Source organism: Heteronotia binoei, chromosome 1 (assembly GCF_032191835.1).
Source record: "Heteronotia binoei isolate CCM8104 ecotype False Entrance Well chromosome 1, APGP_CSIRO_Hbin_v1, whole genome shotgun sequence".
In the NCBI taxonomy this organism is placed as follows: Eukaryota; Metazoa; Chordata; class Lepidosauria; order Squamata; family Gekkonidae; genus Heteronotia; species Heteronotia binoei.
Window position 1 is genome coordinate 123,402,863 of NC_083223.1, and position 22,278 is coordinate 123,425,140.

A 22,278-nucleotide genomic window follows, 5' to 3' on the forward strand; every position below is an offset into this window, starting at 1 on the left:
TTTTCCAGGGCACATTAAACTCTACCTTTTCCTGTGATGTCACTTCCAGGGCACTTCCCCAAACCTGCCTCTTCTTAAGTAACTTTGAAAAAAGCAGCACAGCCTCACTCTGAAGCACTACCTCTTTAATTCACCTGGGTCCCAGGTGGGTGGAAGGGACAGCGCAGCAGTGACTACCTACTCCTCATTTAAAGACCCCCATGGGTGGCAGGGATGGCGTGTGGAGGCAACCTGGGGCAGGAAAAATCTCAGCACCCCCACCTGCATTGGTCCATGGAAAAATTGTCTTCCACAAAGCTGGTCCCTGGTGCCAAAAAACTTGGGGACCACTGCTCCAACACATACTACAGTTAGAACTTATATGGGATTATGTTTTTCCTGCATTTCCTGCTACAGATGTTAGTTTAAAACATCAGCCTTTGTATATTTTCCAAAAGTTTTCCCTACACATACCTTCTGTTTAATCCTAGTTACTCCCTAGTTAGTATGTTCAAGATAGCAGCCTTTGAAAAAGAAAAGAGATTAAAGATATAATTAGTAATTGAAGGCTAGATTCTACAGATACTTTCTTCCAGTGGCAATAATTTCCTTTACCAGCTTGTGAAGGAGACTTTTATGCTAGCTCATGCACCATAAAACCCTCCTAGCTTGCAAGAAAGTTGCACAGGTTCCAATGTTGCACAGGATCCAACAGCTTTCACTGTTTTTTAATTATAATGAACAGTGAATTTCTGAAACATATTTAAAAGTATGCAAAATAAGCTGTCAGCAAAACCATCTTAGAGTGTAAAGTTAGAGTCTAGTAGCACCTTTAAGACCAACATTTTTGTTCAAGGTATAAGCTTTCGAGTGTGAATACCCTGAATAAAACTTCGTTGGTCTTAAAAGTGCTACTGGACTCAAACATTATTCTGATGCTTGTGACCCACAGGGCTACCCACTTGGATACATCTTAGAGTGTGTTCAGCCCAGACAGACTGTGGCTTGTCTGTGAAGAAATTTAATTGAAGAAGTGCTCTAGGGTAAAAATTATGAAACGATTTTGATACCACAGAATGCTGGTACTTCACAGAAAGCACAGTAGCATCAGTGGTGTATTAATCTGTAATGTTTGTGTTGCTGAGCTGTGCTTTGAGACCAACATGTGGTTTGATTTAGCTCTTTCAGGAAAGAGTCAGGTTTATAAGCCATTGGTTTGACATGTGGACTGACAAGCAGCATAAGCAGTTTTTGCACTGGATTATCTTGAAGTGTGGTGCATCACAGCTGAAGTAAATAAGTGAGTCACAAGTTCTTTTCCCACATTTTTTGTGTGGGTAAAAATAAGTTATTCAAAGTCTCCCTTCCAGCCCATTAATCTTTTGTCCATGCCAATGCTGGCATCTGTAGGGTTCAGCACTGTAATCAGCTGCTGCTTATAGCAAACTAAATACCAGTCCATGGAGAGCCAAGCACAGGGGTGATAAACTCATTGTACTCTTGTGAAATGAGTGTTTAATTAAGGCCTATTTAGCAAAGCCATGCAGAGAAGTGAAGTTTGATAAAAAGAATTTGTTTCCATGATAACAAGAGTTAATCCCTCCCCTTAAGGTATGTACAGATAATGCCTGCCTCTAGTAACTACTGTGGGATTTTATGCAAGGTGAATTCTGCTTCTCCTTATATTAACTCCTCTTCTGCTACCTGCCTGACAGGATTCCCATGTGCTTTGTGCAGCCTGTTTCTCTTAGTCAAGAAAGACAATTGGATACCTTTGCATGTTTATCTAGTTTTATGCTTATTTTACACTTTTTAAAAAGTCTTTTCCCAGTTTAGCTGATGTTGCGGCAGGGAAGTAGGGAATAGTTCCACAACTGTGAAACAGCCATTTAGGACTCTGTACCATATAGCTGGCTGAGAAAGGTTGTACATCTGTCTGAAAGGGAGTCAGTGCATAGCCACAGTGAGTTCACCACTCCAGAAATGACTGCATGAAAATAAAACATTTACATCAATGCAGTCCAATGAAATCTGGAAATGGTGAAACGGCTGATCAGTGTAGAGAGTAGGGCTGCCAATCCCCAGGTGGAGCAGGGTAATCAGAAAGTGTGGAGGGAAGGGAAATGTCTGCTGGGCACTATGGAGACTGATTCCTATAGGGTATAATGGAGAATTGATCTCTGTGTGTCTGGGGCTCTGGAGAGGCTGTTTTTTTGAAGTAGAGACACCACATTTTCAACATAACATCTGGTGCCTCTCCTCAAAACACCTTCCAAGTTTCAAAAAGACTGGACTAGGGGATCCAGTTCTATGAGCCCCCAAAGATGCCCCTCTCCATTATTTCCAATGAAGGGAAGATATTTAAAAGTGTGTGGTCCCTTTAAATGTGATGGCCAGAACTCCCTTTGGAGTTCAGTTATGCTTGTCACAACCTTGTTCCTGGCTCCACTCCCAAAGTCCTTGGTTATTTCTTGAATTGGGCTTGACAACCCTAGCAGAGAGGATGGCTGCAATTTGTTTTTACCCTGATAGGTTCTCTTTGCCTCTGCTAAACTGAGAGATGTGAGTTCAACAGATGAAGCTTTCCCCATCATTGCATTGCTAACATGCCAGGGGGGAAATGGCTCCTGTTCTTTTGTTTGTCACAAGCTACTAAAGACATAAAGCTTTTGCCAGGAGAAATGTGAGACCTGGAAGACACCCAACTGGAGGTGTAATCTAATGCACTCTCAAGAAGAAACACATGCACAGTTGTTCAAATCTGGGTGTTGGCATGAAGCCTTGCATTGCTGACTTTTTGAGAATATGCTTTGCCAGTTCAACAGTTCTGTGGTCCAACAGGTATTTGCACAATGCCGTAAATGAAGTGAAACTAGTTGTCTCTGGCTTAAAGACAGATTTTCCAGGAGCTACACATTAGGGTTTCCCAGCCCGATTCATGCCGTAGTACCTCTCAAGGTTTTCATCTTGTGAGTGCCTAGGACTGCAGTTTTAAAAATATAGCAGCATAGACAAGTTGGGAGAGGGAAACCCTAATACATAGGATTATGCTGTTGACCTTTCAAGATGAGGGGGGACTGATCCATTCCCTTCTGCAAAGCCAGTAAGGGAATCTGCTTCTCTTAAGACAGGAGGCATGCATACTAACCTAAGGCTATAGAGTTTCAGGAGGGGGAAGAAGTGGTTCCATTCTTCAAAGTAAGTATATCCCATTGTATTTCAAGTAACCATAGTTATTTGCTCTTATATACTTTATTCACATCTGCACTGTTCTGCCCAGAATAGGCTCACAAGGTGGTTCATGAAAAATAAAAACACATATTATAAAATTCAATTGAGGGGGGAGCAACAAGTGCCTTCAGGCATAGCAACGTGGAGCTGATCAGGAAGTTGAAATCTCAATATTATCTGCATCATTATAAAATTCTCCATCTTCTTTTCCTGGGGGTTCCCACTCCCTTAGGAGGAGCCTTTGGGGAAACATTAATCTGATAACAGGAATTAACCTCCATCCACAGAAAGGATCCATGGCATCCAAACCATGGTCTTCCTGGATCTTCATTCATAATTCAAATCTCTTTTCAAATATAATTTCCAGAATTGGTCCTGTGTCAATAATATGGAGCTGATCAGCTTAGCTAGCCAGCCTTTAATTTATATAGCTGCTAGTATATAATTGTTATGAGCTTTTGAAGAAAGTGAATCTGTGGGTTATGAATAAGTGTTTATAACTGACTGCTGTAACCCACATTGTCACACTCATAGAAACTCTTGTGAGCCTCATGGCAATCCTTTGGAAGCCCATCACAATTTCAGAAGGGAGACAAGTAACCAACCAACAAATAGAACTCTATTTCCTTGGGACAACTTCAGTCTCCTGTCTGTTTCACAGGTTTGTTGGAAAATGGTTTATTGAAAATATCCCAGAGATCAAAGTGGACTTCACCAGCTTGCTACCACGTTTCATATCGTACATATTCTCCTTTCTGAGCCACGATCTATGTACAGGAGCCCAAGTAAGCTGGAAGAACTGGTAAGTTCAGGATGAATATGATCTTCACTAGATAGAAGAGTTGTCCAATTAGTACAAGAAAAGAAAATTGCTGTACTTTCAAACCACACTAATGAAACCAATAGGCTATAAGCAGCCTTAAGAAACCTGCTGAAGAATACACAAAATTGCAATGATTGCAATCAGATGCATTGTGATTCATGTCACTATGTTACTATGCACTATGCATGCCTGTCTCTCCTCTCATATCACAAATAATAATTTCCTGCTTTTTAAATATTGTGCCAAATCTATCACCTGCTTCGTCACTCAGTTTAGTGTTTGGGCTGGCCTTGGATATCACATCTCATGTGGTGTCAAAAACAGGATGGTCACATCACAGCACAGAGCTGTCTTAAGGCCATTGATCTCGATGGACTAAACCCACCTCTACTGTGCACTTCATCCTGGCTAGCATATGTAGTACAATTCAAAAATTATAACTTCAAAGGTATATCTTCCTTACATATTGTGATCAAATAAGGGGGAATATTTACAGTATCAAAATGTTCGTCTGCATGATTAACTGTAAAGCAGTTTGTTAAATTGAGCATAGTTTAATTATGTGAAACAGTGATAAGAGAGTAATTATAACCTGTTTCCATCTAACTCTGTCAAATACTAATATGGCAATCAAAATATCTCTCTGATTCAAATAAAAATAGATTCTATGACAATACATGTTCAGTATTTTAATTCCTCTAATGCTATGTTCCCGATATGAGAACAGACTTTAGTACTCGGACAGCCCAATCCTTACTTCCATGGCACTCAGCTGTGGCATAAGTGTGGCGCTGCTAGTAGACACCCTAAGGGCTTTGACCCGCTCGGGCATGGGGGCGAGCGGAGGGAAGAAGCACAGCTCGCCGCATGGGAGACCATCACCATGGCAGCACCGCTGGCATGGGATCCCCCATGTGCACATGATGCAAAGACAGCAGGAGGGGCAGGCTAGCACAGGCTCCCCCGGATTGGCCAGTCTTGGCACAGGTGCCGTGGCAGATGACAGGGCTGGGGAAAGGCTGCCCTGGAGAGGCTGATTGCCTTCCCCAACCTGCCCCCTGACAGAGAACTGAGCCAATCACAAGCAGATGGCCAGGCCAAAAGAGAGAAATCCCACCGACAAAGAGAGGGGAAAGGAGTGAGGTGCAAGAGAAGCGTGACTCGCTGCCGAGGTGGGGGCGGAGGGAGGGAAGGGGCAGGTTGGAGCTTCAGGATTGGCCAGTCCCGCGGCTGAGCCCACCCACTGTCAGAGACTTGTGCCAATGGCAGGCAGACGAGTGGAGCCATGTGACCTCTCTTCCAGCCATAAACAGGAAACACATAGTGCAGCAATCTGCACACAGAGACCCCAGGCAAAATGTGTGTCTCGGAACAAGCAGACAGAGTCCAGGCATGCCACCAAGCCCCATAGGGAAGCCCTGCCTGGCAAGGACTCAGAGTCCCTCCAGGACACCCTGACGCCCCCTGCTGTGTGCATGAAACCTCTCCCCCAGGAGCCACAGAACGCAGAGAGTGAGGCACCGGCCATACAGCCACTCCATTAGCGCTCCTCACTCGCTGTAGGCCACCCCCTCCCATTGGAGGAGTGGGGCAAAGATCCCCCCCTCCCCTGTCCAGCCCTGCAGTGGCAAGGTAGCTCATAGTTTGTTCACCCCCTCCTCCTCCCCAAGAAATGAGTTAGCCCGCCCTCCAAGACAGTCCCTTGGGGAGCCCACTGACAGAGTGGCAGAGAGGAGGGGGAGGGGCACAGGTAACATGCAGCAGTTGCCACACACGAGAGACAAAGTAGGGCACATCTCAGACATTATTGGTCAGGAAGTGAGTGCAACAGTTTCCCAGGAACAATTTGGACCATCTTGCAGGGTGCGAGGCTCCACTCAGAGAGGTGGGCAGGAACAGCTGACTGGGTATGGGAGGGGATTGGAATCACCACACATGGAAGGCGCTGTGTTGGATTCCCACCTGCAAAACAGAAACAGAGATCAAGAGCACCCGAAGGGGCAGCAGCTGCAGCGTGTGGCTGTGTTTCACTGTGGGAAACTCTTAAAGGGACAGATCTTGAAACACCTTCCCACAGGCATTGGAGCAGCTGCCAGACCCCTCCTCCCCCCCCCCCCCGCGCCCTGCCAGAGATGGAAACAAGGCAGAGCCCCTACCTGAGCTTGCAGCCCAGATCAAGTGCTGGAGATGCGGTCACTCTGCCCAGCTGTGAGCGCGGTGGGGGGGGGGAGGAACTTTGGCATGCATGGTCACACTTACCCATCCATGTGTTTCCATCTCTTCACTCTGAGCCCCTGAAGACTGGTTACCTGTTGGGACTTGGAAATGAGAGGTTAGCCATAGAGGAGAGACCTCGTTCTCTTCCTCACAAGTCAAAGAGCTCGCCCTGTACTGCCTAAGCAACCTCGCTGTGCAGTGCCCATCACCAAAGTACCCCGGCCCTCGTTCTAAGTCTGCATGGCAAAGAGCTCCCTGGTAGAGCCCCTTTGCCACACACCCTCCCCTACGTAAAGAGTTGTGCGAGGCCACAGTTGATGTTTTTCTAGAAGGTGGGGAGCGGTGATTGGGTGTTGGGGGGGGCTCACCCAGCCTGGGGTGTGAGGGGATTGGTGAGGCAATTACATGGCTTCCTAAGGGGTTTGCAAGCTCCCGCGGCGGTGGGGGAAATCTTTGTTTTCAGTTTCAACAAGTGCCTATGGGATACGCCACCGTTTTCATGGATGTAACTTTACACCTCTTGGGGGGCGGGGAGTTGTGTCATGGCCCAAAGTTCTTAAGAGAGCCAGTTAATCCTGGCTGTGCCCCTAACTCCACCCCCTCCAATGCCGGTGCAGCTCTCTCTGCCAGACTTCCACCTCCGCTCGGGCAGAGCCCTCAGGCACTGCTGCCCTCAGGCAGGGCGATGTCAGGCAGGGCCCTGCCCGCATATGTCCCCTCCGCCATGGTGCAACTGCGACTTCCGCCGACGTACCGGCTAGCCAGCTTCCAAAGCACTTTCGGGGGGCCCCCTTTAGGATTGACCTGTTATATGTGTAGACAGTTTAAATAAACAGTTTAGGGATGGGAAGCTGGGCAGGTGAAAATCCAAAGGCAGCATTTAGGATGGAGTCAGTGAGTTATTTCATTGTTATACCTGTCCTGAACCCACTTGTGGGGAGGGAGGGCTAGAAATTAAGATATAAACAAATATATAAATAGGCAATACTACAAACAGACTTTCTCTAATCTGCTCTGCATTTTGAGTGTGCTTTGGTTTAGATCTCTTGCCATATAATCAAGCAATACATAACATGAGGCCAGTAGAATGTCCTAAACCTTATGTCTACAGTTGTGGAACTACACTTTGCAAAATACGAAAGAGAAGCTAGTGACATGAAGAAGAGGCTCTGTGTCTGTTTGTGTGAATGCATGCATGTGTACTTAACTTCCCTACTACTTCTTCAGTGTAGACCACCCTAATATGTTCTCCCTTCCAATTAGAGTTCCAAATTAATGTTTATAGAGATAGATATATTTGGAATTGCATACAAATGGAGGGGGTAGATAGAAAAAAGGGTTGCCTAATTCAGCTGCTAACTTCTCTGTTCTAATTGCATCACTCCCAATTTTCGGCTTTTGTTCTGTATATTTTATGTAGCTTATATCTGTGAAAGAACATTTCACGACATATATTTGTGAAAGAACACCTTAAGAAGTTGATATTTCTAGTGCTACAGTAAAATCACTGTGTTCTGTGAGCAGAGGTGAAATCACAGAGGTTTTCAGAAGGTAAAACAAGGGGGAAAACCCCACATGTAATACCTTTTATTAGGACCAATCAATCTGATACAAAACATCAGTGTCAATTTGGTTGATTCTATTAAACACTATTATACATTTTGCATGGACCAACATGGCTTTACAGCCTTTTCCGCTTCAGAATGGTGGCCATTGTTGAGTAACACAATCCACAGACTGTAATGTGATTAACATTCTGTGGCCTGGTATGAATGTTCTCCTCCTATCCTTCACTTTTCCAGCAAATTACTGTCTTCCCACTCCCACAGTGCATGCACATGTACATAGGCATTACATTTGACTATTAGTATTGTGGGTTTAAATGAAACTGGTTAAAGCCTAGACTGGGTCAGAGAACCCTGATTTTACCAGGGTTCTCTAAATTAAGAAGTTACCCAATTTCACTTTTATCCAAGTTGGTCATCTGTAACTTTGAAACCTGGTCCAGGAGAATAATGGCCATTTGCAGGGCTTTTTTGTAGAAGGAATTCCTTTGCATATTAAGCCACACACGCCTGATGTAGCCAATCCTCAAAGAGCCTATAGGGCTCTTATTACAGGCTTACTGTTAGCTCTTGGAGGATTGGCTACATCAGGGGTGTGTGGCCTAATATGCAAAGGAGTTCCTGCTACAAAAAAAGCCCTGGCCATTTGTATATAAACCCATGGCCTGATCCTTCAACCAAAATGGCTTCCTCACTTTACTAGTAGGTCTGAACCAAGTTGATTTATGAGGCTTCATAAAAAGTGATATTTCATTTGTTAAAAAGAAAGTATGATTTAAAATAATGTCTTTACTTTCTTCACTAAAAGATTGTCTGTGGATGCCAAAATGTGTTTGGTTTGGATGGTTTCTTCCCTACAGTCCAGCACAAAATGAATACAGTGCTTGGAAACAACATTATATTGCATGTGCAACCCAACTGGATGGCTCAGCCCCTATGGAAACCACGAAAATGCATGAGGCTCTCAGTGGACCTGAAACAAAAAGAGAGAATATATGAAAAATTGCTACAAAAAATAATTTGAAAGAGACTATCATTACACAAGAGTAAGTTGGATGAAACTGTGACCTGATTCAGGTATTGATAAAAGGGAACACCTTAAGAAGCTTCAAACATCTGAAATTTCTTTTCCTGTTTTTTTTTTTTTTTTAAATTGCAAATAAGTGTGTTTAATTATTTGGAGAGAAAAATATGAGAGCTGTGAATATTTATTGGGCATGGCATGGGATTATGTTTCCTCACCTACTGGGTAATGAATGATTCCCTAATGTTTGGGTAGTCCTGCTACTGAGGTGTTGGAGATGCCACCCAGACTGTTAGCTTTATTTATTAGGAATTGTTGTAGCCAGGCTTTATTACTTAGAACTGTGAGCTTCAACCCTGTAGACAATAGAGAGGTGGGATTGAAACAGCTGCAGTCTGGTTGGCCAGGCTGCCACGGACTACCTATAGGGGGCCTGAGCAGAAGTTTGAATACACCTATTCACTTTCACTGAACCCAGTATTTAACAGGAATAATCCAGAACTCTGGGTGGTTCCAAACAGGCTGGATCAACATGGGGATGTGATACCTACCCTTGTGGTGCAATCACAGCTCCATGAAGTGTAGGGATGAGTGAGAATGGGGTCTTCATAAAATCAATTACTGCCTTCAATCTTGGTCCCTTCACTACTGTTGCCCCAAACTCTGATCCTTCCTCATGCACACATGAGACCATAACACAATAAAGATTGTGCTGAGCCCTAGGGTTGCCAAGTCTGACTAATGAAATACCTGGGGACTTTGGGGGTGGAGCCAGGAGACTTTGGGGTGGTGCCAGGAGTAAGGAATTGACATCACTTTTGTGATGTCATGTCCTGTGAAACCACTTCCAGGTCAAAAGGTCAAGTGATGTCACTTCCTGAGCTCCACCCCATTCCAACGATGTCACTTCCAGCACATTGCACCAAAACCCACCCTTCATGTGACATCACTTTCAAGGCACTCCCCCATACCTGCTTCTACTCTACCTTTATCCATACTCACAGGCTACTTTAGCATGAAAGCCTGCTAGATAATGTCACTTAATTCAAAATAAATATGGGCTTCCCCCTTAAACACTGGAAGCCATTCCCAGCCTGGTACGACTCAGTTACTGCTCTTATCTCAGGACACACACAATTGCAAGCCTAAGTAGCTCTATCAGACCTCTGGTAACTCTGTGGCCAGGTATTTCTCAGTTGCATTCCCTTTGCCACAGAAAAGAATTTGCAGCTCTTTATGCTTTAGGAAATTGGCAATTTGGATAATTCACACCAGAGAAAATTCTTATATGCACAGTAGAGAATATTACATCCTCCTCTATGTCTACCAATTGGGAGGGGAGGTTTGCATACATCACCCCTAACAAAAACCCTAACAAGCAGCTGTGGTTACCATCATGTAATAGAATAGCCCTAGGGTTGCCAGGCCTTGCCTCCAACCAGAGGCAAGGGGTAGGGTTGCCAGCTCCAGGTTGGGGAATTCCTGGAGACTTGGAGGTGGAGCCTGGGGAGGACAGGGACCACTGCGCTCAGAGTTTTAACAAAGTTTTTAAAATTAAGACAAATCTCTTCAGAAGATTCCAGCCACCGAGCCAGCATATACCAAAGTTAATCTGAATATTGGGCAGGCAAATATGTCAAAGGAGAAAGGCAATAAAGTAGATGAGGCAATAAATCAGATAAGACTAAACTAAACATGAAACAGAATCCACAAGACCAAGAAAACACAGCTGGGACTCTGCTCAGCTCAACCTGGCTGAAAAGCACATAAAATGAACAGTTAAGCTCTCTAAACCAATACCTTTTAAAATAATTTAAAATCAAATAAACACTATACAAAACACCTTAGTCCCAGAGTAAAACAGAGGCAGGAGACTACTCCCTGCTTGATTGGCATGCCCAGTGCCCACTGTCACTTCCTGATCTGGAAGAGAGGTTGTTTTTCTTAAAGGCAATGCAACCTCAAAAGGTCTCAATAAGTATTCTACTGCAAAAGTCTGCAAAAGTTGCTACTGACAGGCAGTTTATCAATGCATCATTCAAAATCTCATCAAGAACAACTCATGCCTTTCTGTCAGGTCCGGGGCTAGGAGTGCCTGTGCCCCTAGGCTGAAGGCCTATCCTCCACCCCCCCTTCCCCGTGTCAGTTTCGCATGCATGGGGCACACGCACACATCCTAAGTCATAATGATATCACTGTCACACTCCCCCAGAAAGCTGAGCCAGGCTCAGACAGCAGCGGGGGCGGGCGCTGGGGAGGTGAATGGCGGCTGGGTGAGGGCCGAATGGGGGGAGGTGAGTGGGGAGCCGGCACTGCGAGGCAAGTGGACGTGGGGGGTGGGTGCTGGGGAGGTGAACAGCAGCAGGGCGGGGGGGAGGTGAGCGAGGAGCTGGCACTGCGAGGTGAGCGGGAGTGGGCTCTGGGAGTCGAATGGGGGCGGGCGGCCACGGGGAGATTCATGGCACCCCTAGACCAAGTGGCGCCTGAGGTGGCCGCCTACTTGGCCTACTCCCATGCGCCGTCCCTGCTTTCTGTTTTGCAGTGAAGGCATAAGGAAAGCATCTGTGAAGAGAAAAATCTTGCTAGATCTCCACTATGATCTTCTGTCCCTCTACCCCTGGAAGGAATGTTTATTTACACACCAACCACCCTTTTGGGGAAGGGATATCAGCTTAGGCTCTACAAATCTTCCTTACTAAAAGGAGAAGACACACACACCCCATTCCATTCTTTTCAAGTCTTGCTTGCTTCCTCACATGGACATTCACCAATTGAAAACCTAGGGGAACCATCCCCACCCCCTTCGCTTCTTCCTAGCATGCCTAGGTGGACTGGCAACCCAGGAAAGCTTCCCGGTGCTGAGGAATAGCATGTGGCATCCACATCCTCTCCTTCCCTCCTCCAAGGTGCAGGCGCAGCATCTGGATCTGAGGTTGGGCAAGAGCACTCCCTCATACACACTTCTTTATAGCAAACTGGCTCCCTGCTGCCAGGAAAGCATCTCAGCTACGAGGAGAAGCCCTCACCCGCACTGTTGTAGCAGGAAAATAACAAAGCCCTACACATTGCTTGGTTTGAAACGAAGTATTTTACTTTGACATCAAAGTAGAACTTGTCAGCGTAAGCCCCAAATGACAATCTTTTCACAGGGAAATCTGTTTCTGTTGCAGCCAAAAGGAATTCCTTTTCCTGGAAGCACAACTTGGAAGTGGCAGTGGGGCTGCTGTTATGATCAGCTGGGGCAACCAGCCTTTTGCTAGGCAGAGGAATTTCCCTGGAAATAAGTTTTCTCCACAACTCAATTTGGATGGGGTTTTGGGGGAGGCCTTCCTTCCAACATCAATGAGGCATGACCAGGCAAATTTCAGGACCTCTAGGTAGATATGGAAGAGCCTGGAAAACATACTTGGAGAAACAAACAAATAAAACAGCAATAGGTGCTTTTTCCCTTTAAAGCTTTCCTTGGCTGTCCACAAATTGCCATAACTTGAGTCCAACCCTGTTGAGATAGAGTTTCACACATATTAGCTAAATTACCAACTTACTTTGGACAGGAAACTTCCTCCTTCTCACATGGTGTTTCAGTTTGACAAGGTCTCTACCCTTCCAATGTTAAAGGACAGATTTCATACACCATACATTATACAAAACATAAATTCACAATATAAACCTATGCATCACTTCTCATGATTCAGGCTAGTGCATACCCATATAGAAAATGAGCACCTAGTGGTTCATGAGAGGCTTTTTATTTTGTTGCAACAGATATGAATCTAAAAAGAAACATAAAATTGTGCACAAAATTTGAGAGCTCCAAAAAGAGATTACCAGAGTTGAAGTTACCCCTGATTATGAAAATGATCACAAAAAGGGAAGAAAAACTTCAAAAACAAACACAAAACAAAACCGAGGCCTCAATAGAACAATGCCAGCTTTTAACATACATGTATGTGAGGGATCAGACCCCAAAAGATTAGAGAACTGGATTAGAGAATTTAAACCATCGGACATCAGTGGGGTGTTCAAGTCCCTCTGAACCCCATCTTCCTCTTTGTCAGCTCATCCAAAATTTGTTCTGTGGGTCTCACATAAGTGTGAGAGTGGGTTTCATCAAACTTTTAACAACAAAAATCCTAAAAGCAAATAATAGTTAATCCTTAAACAAACAATTCTTTAGCAGACATACCAGTAATTCTTAAAATTACTATATAATAATGAGCATGCACTAAACTTGAATTGCAGATCCCGATTTTCTTCATATATAACAAAACAATCCTGGAAGGCAAATTCTGGTTAATACACCTTGACAAAGAAGGTTGAAATAACAGAGAGGCAGGAACTTAAAACAAGTAAATGGAAATGTGTTATCCAGTAGCAAGCCTGGCCGGGACTGGAGACTGGATTGAAACACAAAATCAAGCAGAATTGGAGCCCTACCATAGTAAGAACATGAAACATAGAAAGAATTTTCTGAACAAAACACTCAGAAAAGCCATGCTGTAACAAAATGCTATAGTTGGAGGCATAAAATATGTTGGATAAGCATATAGATGCCTCTTTCCACAAGTAAGAGGTTCACACTATATCTGAATAGGAAGATTGAGATGCACAGTTCATAGATGGATCATAACTATAAATGACATCAAGAGAACAAATGAAGATATACCTTTTGAGGAATGCAGAACAGTATTAAAGTCCAGATTTCCAATGAAGACCAAGAGTTTTCAGGAATCCTGCCTACTAAATTACTAACAAATCTAGAAAGAGTATTTCCATAGGAAACATGACACTAAGAATAACTGGCTCGCTGGTAAAGCAAAGTATTATTTTCTCAAGACTTAAGAGAGAAGATGCACAGTGAGAGGGCAGTTCCACCCAAGGAAGGGCACAGATGTTTCTCTATAATACGTTATAACTTCAAATGGAAAGAGGTCTTGTAGAAACCAACATTTATAAGGCAGAACTTCAAAACACTGCTCTAAACAAAAACTCAGTACCAACCATCAAAAGGAACCCCCAGATTCAAATGAAAGAAAAATTGGAAAGCAGCCCAAAGTAAGACAGAGAAACTGCCAGATGCAACACCTGAAGACCACATGCTTCTGATATTTATTTATTTATTTACATTAGACTTTTATCCCGCCCTCTCCGCAAGTGGACTTAGGGCGGCTTACAACAGTCGTTTACATAATTAAAACAATAAGTCAATAAAATCTATAAAACATTAATACAATTAAAATTTAAAAACTATTCCACAGTGCTGTACCATTACTATGTTGGCGGTTCTGCTTTTCAGACGGTTGGTCACCGGGAACTCTAGCTGATGTCAGGTGGCAGCTCTCTCTCAGTTTAAGCATCGAAGGCCTGTCGAAACAATTCGGTCTTACAGGCCCTGCAGAAAGTAGGAAGGTCCTGCAGGGACCTTATGGCCTCCGGGAGAGCATTCCATAACTCTGGTGCTGCCACCGAGAAGGCCCTGGCTCGTGTCAAATGCAGCCTGGCCTCCTTTGGTCCAGGGGTGGACAGCAGATTTTTTGTCCATGAATGCAGTGCTCTCTGAGGGATATGAGATGTTCTTAACAAAAATCCCAAAAGAATAAAATTTCCAAAAGGTTGGATACTGTATTGCTTTAGCAGAATAGATGCTCCATATAACCCCAAGATTACAAATATAAACTTCCAACCCATTGTCCCAGATCAAAAAAACTTAACAAGAGATCTGTTAGGTGCACCATTTCTTTAAAACAAAGGAGATCACAAGCTAAATATCTTAAAAATATTCCCCTTTAAATTAAAGCTACAAAATCTAAGTACAAGAGAAACTGATAACCACTAGAAAAATATTCTCAGACTCAAAAGGTAAAGCAAAAAGATATAAATTATCAGAGGAATATCTTCTAATCTAGAAGAACTCTTAGCCTCAAGAAGAACTCTTAGCCTCAGGCAGGGTCTTTTCTCTAGAAGAGAAAGATTAGCTGTAAGTGGAACTTTGGGATACCAGCTCCAGGCTGGAGATTTCTGAATCTCTGAATCAAATTTGAAGATTACAAGACATGCAGTCCACCCTCCTGGACACTTTCTGTCCCAGAGGCACTAGCCTTAATGTTCTGGGCATTACATTATATTTTTGGGAGTGATCTCCAGGTTCCACCTTGCAAAACAGTAGTGTTTTGAGCAAGCCAAGGAGGTTTCAAACTGACTTGCTTTTTTTAACATATGCACATCTTCCTTCCAGGCATATAGAACTACTCATTTTGTTTATGGAGACATTCTTGCAGAATTTTAAAAGTTTGAATTTGTATCCTTAGACCCAAAATCAGGAGAATATGAGAATTCAGAAAAATATCTCAATTGTGCCTCCCCCCCTTTGACACCATGGGGCATATATATAAACACAAGATAGGGAAGGTGATGAGATATCTGCCTGGTGGTGGTTCAGGTTTTACACTTCATATTTGTACAATTAAGACTAAATTTGGCTAAGTGCCTTTTCGTTCCTAAAACAGCTAAAGATGTCAGCAAAAGTTTTCCTAGCCAAAATCCAGTGAAAGTTGCTAGGACTTTCCTAGCCAGTATCATAATACCCCTGTATAAATCGATGGTGCGGTCTCATTTGGAGTACTGTGTGCAGTTCTGGTCGCCGCACCTCAAAAAGGATATTATAGCATTGGAGAAAGTCCAGAAAAGGGCAACTAGAATGATTAAAGGGCTGGAGCACTTTCCCTATGAAGAAAGGTTGAAATGCTTGGGACTCTTTAGCTTGGAGAAACGTCGACTGCGGGGTGACATGATAGAGGTTTACAAGATAATGCATGGGATGGAGAAAGTAGAGAAAGAAGTCCTTTTCTCCCTTTCTCACAATACAAGAACTCGTGGGCATTCGATGAAATTGCTGAGCAGACAGGTTAAAACGGATAAAAGGAAGTACTTCTTCACCCAAAGGGTGATTAACATGTGGAATTCACTGCCACAGGAGGTGGTGGCGGCCACAAGTATAGCCACCTTCAAGAAGGGTTTAGATAAAAATATGGAGCACAGGTCCATCAGTGGCTATTAGCCACAGTGTATGTGTGTATATAATTTTTTTTGCCACTGTGTGACACAGAGTGTTGGACTTGATGGGCCGTTGGCCTGATCCAACATGGCTTCTCTTATGTTCTTATGTTCTAGGACATAAATTCCTTGCAAAAGAGAAAACTTTGACTCTTTGCAAAGATGCTGGCAATTTACTTCTCTTTTCTGGTTCTGTTAAAGATTTCAGATTGAGTAAAGAGAAGAGGATTAGCATTCCTTCCTGGTGGGGGAAGGGGCAGGAAGGAAAAGTCCCCTGTGCGAGCACCAGTTGTTTCCAACTCTGGGGTGACATTGCTTTCACAACTTCACATTTTCATGGCAGACTTTTTACGGGGTGGTTTGCCATTGTCTTCCCCAGTCATCTACACTTCCCCCAGCAAGCTGGGTACTCAGTTTACCAACCTCAGAAGGATGAAAGGCTGAGTCAACCTGGAGCCGACTACCTAAAAACCCTGCTTCCACTGGAGATTGAATTCAGGTCATGAGCAGAGTTTAGGACTGCAGTATTGCAGCTCTAACACTGTGTGCCATGGTGTTCTTGTGGGGGAAGGGCAGGAGGACTGCAAATTTGCAGTCTTTAACTTCTCTAAGCCAGGCTCCAATTTGGGGCTAATTTAGGCACTCTCTGTACATGCTCAGAGGCCTTTCCTTGTGCCTGAAATTTATCGAACTAAAGCAATATATATTTAACAAAACTATGTTAATCTCTCTTTCTCAGAGGTATTTGGTTCTGGCATTTTAAAGGTGAAAATAAAGGTACAACTCTGAATCTCTCTCTCAGTCATGACAATAAATTGTATTTATTTAATTTGCATCCGTGCTGCATTTTAAAAGAGCTGAACCTAAGTTCTTTTGGGCTAACTGTAATGCAGTAGCCATGCTCCAACTGAATTTTAGTGCTGAGATAGCTGAATAGCCTTAACTGGATACACCACGAGAGTCTGGGAGGCATAAAAATAGCATAATAAGTACATTTCTTTGCCTAGCCTAACCTAGACTAGAGCCTATTATGCTGAACAGCCTTCTGACGTAATTCCATTTGGGGAAACCCTTGGATTCCATCTGAACACTTGAACTCTGTATGATAATATCTAGCTCTCTGAATTTATACCCAGTTAGCTAGCTACAATGAACAACTCACTAAAACCAATGTTTTTTTTCCCCCCCAACATTCATCATTTATTGAGATTAGTATATATAACAGATCCATAGTAATAATAAGTATTTAACAATTAAACAAACAAAAATTACGTAGTTCATAATTATCCACTCATCCAACACCCTGTGACCCGTCACCCTTGTTGCCCATACTTATCTATCACTGCCTATTGTATGCCTAATACTTGATATAGCTCTCTGGACCACCTTGGCCCCCACAGCCTAGAGGGAACTATGTTCAAGATCACATCCCGGACCCTGTAAATTATTGACAGCCGCCAAAAATGGTGCCCAAATGTCCTCGAATTGTTGTTGTTGCATCATTCGTCGGTAGACCAGCCTTTCATCCACCGCCAATCGCAGCATGTCCTCTAACCATTGCGCTACGGTTCCTGAAAAATCCGTTCTCCACATCTGCATGATTATCCTCTTTGCCGTCATCAGTGCCCGAAATCCCCAATATCGCTGTGGGCGAGACAACACCCATGTTGACGGGAAGTGGTTTAAAAGAACTTGCATGGCTGTAAATCTGTGCTGACCTCCCAATACGCGGTTTATCCACCTGAGTATATCACCCCAGAAATCAAGCAGCACCGGACATGCCCAGATCATGTGGCTTAGCCCCGCTTCACTTCCCTGGCATCGCCAACATGCTGGTGAAGTCAAGAGGTTAAATTTGTGTAGTCGAACAGGTGTCCAGTAAATACGGAAATGAATTTTTTGCTGAATTAATATCAAGCGTTGATCTTTAGAAACTTTTCGGATCGCCCTGTTGATTGTGAACCATTGGAATGGTAAAATATTAAGGTTCAGTTCATCTGCCCATTTTACCCGTAATTCTTCAATTAGCTGTTGTTGTTGCGTCCCATATCGAAAGTGCGTGTACAGGGCTTGCACTGAATTATCTTGTTGCCATGTCCGCCTTAATACAGCTAAAAGGGATGGTGGATCAGGGGCAGCCAAGGCATCCGGACCCAGCAACTGCGTCAGCGCCGTCTTTATTTGGTAATAATGTAGCCATTGGTTAGATTCAAGATTATACTTGTCTTGAAGCTCCTTAAATGTCCAGAATTCTTCTCTGTTTGGGTCTCGTAGATGATCAAGAGATGTTATCCCTTTTTCAATCCAACCCTTCCAGACCACTTGGCACCCTCCAATCCTCAATTCTGGGTTTCCCCAAAGAGTCATTGATCCATGTAAGAAGGCGTTAAAGCCTTGCTTGGTACCTATTAGCTGCCATAATCGCCTGGTGGCCTGAACTGCTGGAAGCAATACTTCCCCTTGGTGGTGCTTCGAACCCAAAACCTCTAGCGTAGAAAGAGGGGCCACTGTTGAAGCCTCGAGGGCCACCCAGTCTGGAGATTCCTTCCCTACATCTTGCCTCCACTTACTAACACTTGCCAACATATAGGCCCTATGGTATGCACTTAAGTCTGGCATACCAAAGCCACCTTGATCAATTGGGAGCTGGAGCCTAGCCAAGGAAAGTCGCGGCCTTTTCCCTTCCCATAAGAAGTTTGTTATTAGAGTATTGACTCTTTTAAACCACTTCTGTGGAATATACTGATGGAGACCTCGGAGAACATAAAAGAAGCGGGGGAAAGTAACCATGCTACACCTTCTGGAATAGCAGACCAGTTTCGCCTCTTTTACCAAGAGCTATACAAGGGTTATGTTAAAGAGGTAGATGACAAACAGGATGCCTTTATACGTCAGCTTGACTTACCACAACTGTCGGAAGAGGCTCAAAGGATCCTCTCAGCGCCCCTAAGATTGGATGAGGTAACGGCTGCAATAGAATCACTTCGACATGGTTCAGCCCCGGGGCCAGATGGGTATTCTCCGGTTTGGTATTTCCGATTCAGGGATATCTTAGCTCCTAAGTTGCTGAAGACATATCAAGCAATTTTTGACAAAGGTATGCCTTCAAAAGAATTCAATGCGGCTTGGATTACACTAATTCTTAAACCGGGGAAGCCCGCATATCTCTGTTCAAGCTATCGCCCAATATCCTTGTTAAATGTTGACAACAAGATACTGACGGCTATATTAGCACAACGCCTTCAATCAGTAATAGCTTCGGTGGTGAACAGAGCTCAAGCAGGCTTTATCCGAGGTCGCTCGGGAGCTGATAATGTTCGGTTAATTACTGACTTAATAGCCACTTATAATGAGAAGCCGGAATCTGCGTTTCTAATCTCTATTGACGCTGAGAAGGCATTTGACCGTGTGGACAGAGGGTTCCTGAGGAAGACGATGACATACCTGGGCTTTCCGGTAGAATTCCTTCGGTGGACCCAGTTGATATATCAGAATGCGACCTCGAGAATTAGAGTCAATGGAGAGCAGTCTGGAGTAGTCGATCTGGCATGCGGCACAAGACAGGGGTGTCCGCTTTCCCCACTCCTGTTTAACATCTGCATTGAGCCTCTCGCCCAGGCGGTGCGCCAAAGGACGAACATATATGGTATGAAGCACGGTCTCAGCGAATTTAAAATTCTGTTATATGCAGACGATGCCCTTTTGATGGTGACTGAGCCAGAGTCCTCTTTTCCAGCAATTATTAAGCTTACTGAAGAATTTGGCCAACTTGCAGGCAACAAAGTGAATTGGGGGAAAACAGAGGTACTCCAAGTGGGCGGTAAGAAGACTCCTGAGGCAGTGGGAAGGCGGTTTAGACTTCAGGAGGACTCGATTCAATACTTAGGAATACAAATTCCCAATCGAAGTCAAAACTTAGTGGGGATGAATTTTAGAAAGCTCCTGGAGAAAACACAAGCTGACTTTACCCGATGGAAACCCATCCCATTGTCATTGTGGGGTAAAGTGAATGCCCTCAAGATGGTTACTAAAACCAATGTTTTCAGGGCCACCAAACTTACCCACTACCCTTTGGAAATACCTACTATCAATTTGTGAAAACTGACTTGGGGAACCCCTTGCTGCAGTGGTGTGGGTTGGTTTTCTCTAGAGTTTTCCTAATAGGCAGAGGCTTGACTAGGGCCTCTGTGCTAAAGGATTTATCCAGTCTGGTGGCAACCTACCTTCCTGGTGTTTCTGGGGGAAATACCAGACTTTGGACCTGTGTTGGACTATCAGTTGGCAAGTCTGCTGACCCACCTTGGCCAGACAGGTGGCAGACTTTGTCACACTAACAGAGATCTCATCTTTTGGGCAAGGCCACCTTCTCTGCAGTTAGTTTTATTTCCGGAATGGGGTTGCCATATCCAGACAGGACAGATTGCTAGAGATCTAAATTGGAAGGCTAAAGAAAGATGTGATCCCAAGGGAACCAGGCTCTGAGTTCTCACTCACACCAAACTTCCATTACCCTGCAGAGAAAACTAAGTCTGCAGCCTGGAACTCTGTGCTGTGATTCCAGGAGATCTCCAGACCTCCCCCTAAGAACTGGCCTCATCTAATTTTAGTCCAAATCATTGCTCTTCTGTTCTTTATTTTATTAAGGGGAGAGAGGTCCTTGCTACGTTACAAAACCAGGTCTCTCCGTTCTAAAAGATATTCAATCCAAAAGTTAGATTTTTCTTGTAGGGGAGATTTAGGGACAAAGGAGCCTTGCCTGCCCATGTGGAACTACCATTCTCTAACATTTCCCAGAATTCTGGCTTCTAAGTTCCCCATGGCACCAAACATTTAGACAAGACACTTCTAGGGAAAACAGAAGAAAAAGAAGAAGACATTGAATTTATATTCTGCCCTCCACTCAAGAGTCTCAGAGTGGCTCACAATCTCCTCTATCTCCCTCCCTCACAATAAACACCCTGTGAGGTGGATGGGGCTGAGAGGGCTCTCCCAGAAGCTGCCCTTTCAAGGACAAGTTCTGTGATAACTATTACTGACCCATAGCCATTCTAGCAGGTGCAAGTGGAGGAGTGGGGAATCAAACCCAGTTCTCCCAGATAAGAGTCTGCACACTTAACCACTACACCAAACTGGCTCTCAAACAAAAACAGGAGCTGCCAGTAAGGAGTCTGGCAGCCAGGGAGCCCTGAGGGTTTACACTCCCTTTCTCTCGTGACCCCGTAAGATCTCCCTACTGGGAACTACACAAGAGAAAATCCCTCTCGCTTAGAGACTTCGTCTCTCATTCACACACACCACAGAAATCCTCCCAGATCCTAGCGTCTGTGCTTCAGCTCCAAAGCAGAGCCTAATAGACAGAGCTCAAGGGGTGATCAGACCCTTCTTCTCTCCCAAGGAGAGGCAATCAAAATTTCCAAACAGTTCATACTCACAATCCTGAAGATCTTCCAGTTCCCTACACACATTGGTTCAACCAGGCACGGGTTCTTGGTTGACTGACCGGGGCACCCTCCTCCACCAGGGCAGAGAGCTGGACTTCAGTCAAAAATGTGACCATGGTGTCTAGTCTACTTCCTGCCATGAGGGTGGAGGGCAGATAGTTATGCAGTCATCCAAGGGAAGGAAAAATGCTTACCACGTCATTCTCTGGCCAATGCAACCATTTTATGTAGCAGGAAAATAACGAAGCCCACACATTGCTTGGTTTGAAATGAGGTATTTTACTTTGACATCAAAGTAGAACTTGTCGGCGTAAGCCCAAAATGACAAAGTTAAAATCATCAGCCTTCAGACCATTTTTATTCACAACACGAAACAAGCAGACAACCCTCCTCCTTATCTATTCAAATGCCCCACCTTCCTGTTTTCCTTCCAGTAATTTCTTGTAGTTTTCCACTGCTCTGTTCCTCTGTGTAATCAGCAAGAAGCTCCTTCTCTGCGGGGCCCCTGTCTGTTATCTATTTTACAACCTTGGATTCCACCCTTAGCCTGTCTGGTTTTAACAGTTACAGCTGCTTCAAATATTGCTTCAGACATTCTCTTCTGAAGGCACAAAAACCATATTTTCATTTATTATTATAGGGGTGTTCATAATTATTCAGGGTTCCCTCTTCACTGTCCCCCCTCCAACGGCTCCAAAGTGCGGCAGCAAATCGTCCCAAGGTCTGGGGATGGCTGAAACCACCCTACCCATGCCCACATGCGGCTGCTTTGAAGCGCACTCTGAAGCTACCTTCAAATTCTAGTGGCGGGGGCAGCCAGCAACTCAACAAGCGACCTGTTTAGCAGTCCTCCCGAGGCAGTCCGATGATGAGTGAACTCCAGTGCAGGGCCTTTGGCGGGGGCAGGAACTTGGGCAAGCTTTCTCTCTCTTTCACACAGACAAA

General features: G+C 44.3%; 1 protein-coding gene across 1 annotated transcript in view; it reads left to right on the forward strand.

Moving 5' to 3' along the window:
- The window catches only part of ECT2L (epithelial cell transforming 2 like), a 60,879-nt gene that overhangs the window by 6,466 nt on the left and 32,135 nt on the right, over positions 1-22,278 (forward strand). The window contains 5 exon segments of the mRNA XM_060237935.1: positions 1,159-1,271; positions 3,872-4,016; positions 6,804-6,816; positions 8,621-8,792; positions 8,794-8,861. Coding sequence (XP_060093918.1) covers positions 1,159-1,271; positions 3,872-4,016; positions 6,804-6,816; positions 8,621-8,792; positions 8,794-8,861 — 511 coding nt within the window.